Here is a 5,708-nt window from a genome sequence, read left to right as displayed (position 1 = left end):
CGAACCAGTATAAACTCTTTGTGTTTTCTTGCATCACCCTTTGGGTTAAGGGGCACGCAGATTCATCACACGTCAGTGCCTGGTAGGGATGAAAACAGATCGGATACGGACGGATATCACCGATATCATATTTGTTTTCATATTTCTGGTCGGATTCAGATTCGGATTCGAATACGGATAATGTCAATCATGTCGGATAAGATACGATTGGATGTCGACATCATAAATATACGATTTAAATATTTGGATACGGATACGGTATCGGATGTTGAATATTCGGACTCGCATATGGACAAATCTGAACCCCTCTAAACGAATTCGGTCTCGAATACGATCGAAAAATATCCGTACCGTTTTCATCCCTAGTTACTGGACCCTATGAAATAATTAAAAAGGAAAAAGACAAAACCACTGTCACTGTTGCAAAACCACTATTAACTGTAGCAAAACCGCATTTGGAACTGCTCCAGGGAGGTAAAATGCACGGTTTTGCACGGTTTGAAAAGTTAAGTGAGGTGGTTTGCCCGGTTTTAGAGTTGATGAAGGAGGAAAATCAGACTTTTTTGAAAATTGAGGAGAAAAAGTAGACTTTTTGGAGAAAAAAAAAATTAAACCAAACAGACCCAAAGTCTGCGGCTGCCCCGTCGCCGGCCCGGGTCGGCCTCCCAGGCTCCCAGCTTTTTTCAATTTGAAACCCTGACGCCGACCCGCCGCCGCCGCCGCCTCAGCCGCCAGCGCGGCGGTGTTTCGTCGAACACCAGGTGAGCTTCCCTTACGCCATCCTCCCTTCCGCGGTGCACCATCCTCCCTTTCGTAGTGAGGGGTTCCTCTTCCTCAGGTGAACAAGCAGGGGTCAGGAAAATTGTGCCGCGCGTTTCGCGTCAATGGATAGTTGTGTGCGTGTGACCGGCTTAGCTTGCAGGCTAGGTTGAAGCGCGAACCCGCAAAACTACGCGGAGGGGATTGGAACTGTGGTCAGCTATATCCAGTTCAGCCTATCGGTGCTCCATTTTGGTCGGCATATGCTTGTAATTGACTGGTTTAGTGTTATTCCACAAACCACAGTTAATAAGAAATATTTTCAGTTCTGATCCTGGAGTCTTAACTACCTTGCGTTGCTTCAAAGATACACACATTTGGTTTGTGGGGGTGGTTGCTCCCCACCACCTGAAATTCATTTCTCGGCCACGCAAACATGGGGTTCTATATTTTTGGATTGAGGGTCGAGCAACTGATAGGCTGGCATCAGTTATGTAGTGATGTTGCAGCGCTAGCCGCTAGGTGGCAACTCCATAGCTGTGCATCTCCCTTGCAGCCAAGCAGGCGTTGAGCCAAAGATGATGGCACAATTCTTCGGAAGACTACATCATGTCTATGCTGCCATATATGCTAACAACAGTACGAGGAAGACATGGTAGCGAACAGGTATGGTACATTGGACTTGCTCGCTGGACACACCAGAGCGAGCTCGCCATGTGTGTTGCAGTGTCTCCAATGCCAACAGCAGTCCAGAATTAGTGCCTGAGTTTTAACTACTCCCATTTACATTGGTGACATTTCCCTTACATGATCTGACATTCTGACATGACCACTATCTCTTAGGTTCTGAATGTCAGATACATCTGCAGTTTTCCATGTGCTTTTTTGGCAATTGTTATCCAAGTGGCATCCCACAACAATTGCTCTATAATCACTAATGCTAGTGCAAGACTTCGACATTTTTATCGATGCCTAAGTGGGTACAATGATTGTTTTCCATGGAGTTACATCATAGTCATACAGACACATTGCAGGGCACTGATATGACAGACTACTTTTTTGTGACTTCATCTGTCTAGATAAGCCATGATCGAACGCATTTCAAAAACCATTCATGACATATAGCCATTGGCACGCGTGATCACAATATTTCTCTGTATGTTTGTTACCCCTTTTAGCTGCTGCAGGAAAGGATAAGGTGAATCAGACCTTCCCCATTGGCCAGTTGAATGTTGTCAATCACCAATAGTAGTTATGGCCCCGGGCTACCCTTTTGGTACCCAATCAATTTTAGGTTTCTTGACAAGGACTGATTTCGGCCAATTGATGTCATGTTCAGGAAGCAGTGAAGCACTACTATTTCCTTTATGATACGTTGTAGTGCATAGTAAAGAACAATGAAATCCTATTTCTGTTTTGGTTCTTAATCACAGAGTTTGTCTGCAAAGTTGAGATTTAATATATTGTTAATGTTACATACTTGATGCCCCCTGCTGGTATCTATACAGAATGCTGAAGGTAAGAATTAAGAAGTTGGAAGAAAATGCAGAGCGGCCTGTTAGTACTTTTTTTCTCTTCTGATGATTTGCAGCATCAATCACTATGAAGTCATTTCTCCAGTCTGCACAGAGTGTTCACATACATACCAGGGTTAAGCTTCCATACAATGTGATTGAAGCAAGCATGAATTCAAATGTACGCTGAGTCAGATGATTAATTGATATTATTCTGTTTTGAAGTACAACAGCTTTTCTTGGTCTGAATATAATTTCTATAGTGACTATGGCATATTATTTAGAAACAGAAGATAATAGAAGCGCATGGCTTAGGATTTTTGCAGGAAGTTTTGTTCGAATGGTAGGACAAAATGGGCAGGAAAGTCTAAAATAAAATGCATTTCCATTTTTGTCTAGAATGATATTGATTGGTGGATCCTTAGTGAAAACAAACCATTATTAAACAATGCAGTCTGTAGAAAAATTAGTTGTTGTTAATATGATCTTATTGTGGATTGTCAAATTGATTACATTATTTTATTCCATTTTATGTTAATAATTTAGATTTGTATAAATATAAGGTGCGAATGATTCCAGATTTCCATGAGGTGGATGTTTGTGTCAGATGTGTTCTCACACTTTTTGATGATAACCTGTCTTGTCAGTGTTTCTAGCTTACATAGGTATGCTATATCTTCCAAGGCTCACATTCTAATGCTGGTGATAATATCTGTTGAGGCGTAACGTCTAGATTGATTTGGACAAGCACTAAGCAATACATTAGCATGCCCAGTACTCAGCAAATGTGTCCGGCTCGTTAATGCCCCTTCTTCCTTGCACAGATGGAGCCAGAAATGGCTTCCACACAGGGCTGAGCCAGTGGACAGGTACTGTGCTAGCTGAGTTTGGACCAAATTATAACGTTTTGTGCCTAAAACCTTACATATATTTATTTGTGTGAGATAAATTTGAGTAACCATGCAAGACGCCTAGCATGGGCCCAGGCTCTGCCCCTGGATGAGCTGACATAATCATCAAATGCTTGCTTCCAGAGAGTATCAAAGATAACTAAAAGATAAGGTATTTCTTCTCTATTTTCTTGCTAATAGTTCTCCTGGCACATCACCAGTTCATCACAACAACCTATTTCATTGTACGTTGTGTTCATTATGCTACGTAGATTGCAAGAGAACTTTTACCTATGGTTCTATACTAACATATGCTCCACAGAAACTACAGTAGATACAGTCACTGTGTTCAAAAGAAAAAGTAGATATAGTCATAGGGACAAGGGCGGTGATGCCTTTTGAAATATTCCTTGTCCTGGAGCTAGGATGGCCAATGGGTCATAGGCATTTTTCCTTCGTTGAAATGTCTCCCACCTTGCCTCAAAGTGGGCCTTCCACTCCTGTGCAGTGTTGTAGTTGGGCAGATATTGCTTCACCCTAATACCTGCCTTGCCAGAGAATTCTATTATCTGGTTATTGAGGTTCAGTGCATGTTCGACGCCGTGAGGACCTGATGAAGATGGCACTGAGGATAGGAATCCCACTAGGTAGAAAACTTCCTCATCTGGTATGACTACTGACGTTCTATTGTCCCATCTGCATGAAATGAAAATAGTCAGTCATCAATCAAACTATGGAAGGTGCAACACCATGAGGTTTCTGGTTTCACATATTAATTTAATTACCTGAATTTGTTTACTGGGTAGAGCAATATGGGACCACTGTTGCTGTCTTTCAGGATTTTCCCAAAGACCTCCCTTGCAAATGTGTGGATCGAACTTTTTGGAACCATGAGATTTAGCCATGGGTGTGGGACCTCCCACATCCCCTTAGCTCTCAGTTTAACCTCAGAGGAGTGCACCCTATCCAGGAACTCGATGTAGGTGACATCTGTGTGGAATAGGGATGGAGGCATATGTCTAAGTTGATGCAGTAGGCTATTGACCTCCTGCAGACATGTATACACATATTTTGACCACTTTCAAATTGATTTGATTTGATATTTGTCACAAGTGCTAACCATATTCAATGGTATGCGAGTTGGCTCCTCACCTGTTCCATGTTGTCTGACTCTTCAGGGTTGTAGTTCTTCGTCATCTCGAGGCAGAAGAGCACTCTTCCATCTGATTTGAACTGGCTTGCCCACACTGGATCCTGTGGGCTAAATGATGATCTCCAGTTGTTCAGGATACCTGTCCTGTTGATGATGACGAAGCCCTCTATGTAATCAAAGGTCCTCTCTGCTGAAATAAGCATCTCCTGATCCTCTGCAAAGCTTGTGAAGTCTGAGTAGAGAACTCTAATCCACCTCACCTGTTGCATATTCAAATCATTAGCGAATAGCTGTTAAAAGTTGCTAGCGTTAAGTTGGTATAAATGATTCTCTTGTTTGCTGTACCATTTTTGGAGCAGGCTCGAGCACAATCCTGGCCCTAGTGATGATACCGAACTGACCTAAGCCACCAAGAGCAGCATGGAAGAGATCAGAGTTCCGCTCCGGTGAGCAAGTGATGATGTCTCCTTTTCCTGCATTTAGCAAGTTATGAGATACAAGTCGGATAAGAACCCATTACTATCTGTTGCTCAGAGAACTTCCATTTCATCATAATTATCAAGGTATATATGTCTGATACCTGTCACAATCTCCAGCTCGTTTACGTTGCTGATTTGTGGGCCATGTCGGAACGTCTGCCCACTGACCCCTGCATTTGACAACGTGCCTCCAATTGTGAGGTGGAGATAATCAGTCCATGACTTTGGTGCCAGACCGTACTTCAATGTCTCATGCAGGACATTTATCCAGAGTTCTCCTCCTGAGGCATCAACATAGGGCGATGCACCAGACTGCACCTGCATCCTGTCATTAGGGAGGGACTCCATTTTAATGACAATCCCTCCAGCTGCCTGGCACTGCCCTCGGAGTGAGTGTCCATGCCCACGGGCTGCCACGGTGAGCATGGAGTGCTCTCCCCCCAAGAAGACATGCCTGACCGTAGTGGCAATGTCGTCTACTGATCCTGGATGAAGCACAGCAGCTGGCATGAAACTAGAGAGATTGCCAAAGTCCCAGGCAGCAGTAGACACATCATGGAAGCTGAAATGGCCATCGAGGGGTAGTTTACTGAGGGTTGCGAGCACATCTTGGTCAGTTGTGTGGGAGGTGGTGACTACACCAAAGGAAAATAAAACGAAAAAGTTCAGGTACTGCAGAACTGATGGTTTCATGGCTCATCTACAGTCCAAAAACCAACTAGTTCAGCAGTTTAAGTTTTGAGGAGAAAGATGAATAGGATAGAGTGGTTTAGTATAAGGAGGGATGTGAATGGAGAGTGAGGGATGGATGGATATTTAAAGGGGCACTTGGACGGCTTGCATGTGGACTGGTGTAGTAGGAGGTGGTGTCGTCAAACCAGACTTGGGAACTGTTTGGTTGACTAGGGTCCGT

At 43.5% G+C, this 5,708-nt stretch overlaps 1 protein-coding gene across 1 annotated transcript; it reads right to left on the bottom strand.

The window, feature by feature from the left end:
* On the bottom strand, positions 3,535 to 5,488 carry LOC8076815 (cytokinin dehydrogenase 9). The gene is made up of 5 exons (XM_002439661.1): positions 4,897 to 5,488; positions 4,662 to 4,789; positions 4,316 to 4,576; positions 3,949 to 4,211; positions 3,535 to 3,859 (listed from the first exon to the last, which is right to left on the bottom strand). Exons 1-5 carry the CDS (start codon positions 5,486 to 5,488, stop codon positions 3,535 to 3,537), a joined length of 1,569 nt encoding a protein of 522 aa, XP_002439706.1.

The sequence above is a fragment of the Sorghum bicolor genome, chromosome 9 (assembly GCF_000003195.3).
Source record: "Sorghum bicolor cultivar BTx623 chromosome 9, Sorghum_bicolor_NCBIv3, whole genome shotgun sequence".
NCBI classification, from domain to species: domain Eukaryota; kingdom Viridiplantae; phylum Streptophyta; class Magnoliopsida; order Poales; family Poaceae; genus Sorghum; species Sorghum bicolor.
Note: the sequence above shows the minus strand (reverse complement) of the source record. Positions and strands in the feature narration are given on the sequence as shown.

What these genes read in the sequence shown, in the direction of transcription:
- LOC8076815 (XM_002439661.1), bottom strand. Translation starts at nt 5,488, where the DNA reads ATGAAACCATCAGTTCTGCAGTACCTGAACTTTTTCGTTTTATTTTCC. An exon ending in TCGAGCCTGCTCCAAAAATG is followed by an intron (nt 4,577 to 4,661) that starts GTACAGCAAACA and finishes AATATGCAACAG; the next exon opens with GTGAGGTGGATTAGAGTTCT. An exon ending in TACCCAGTAAACAAATTCAG is followed by an intron (nt 3,860 to 3,948) that starts GTAATTAAATTA and finishes CATTTCATGCAG; the next exon opens with ATGGGACAATAGAACGTCAG.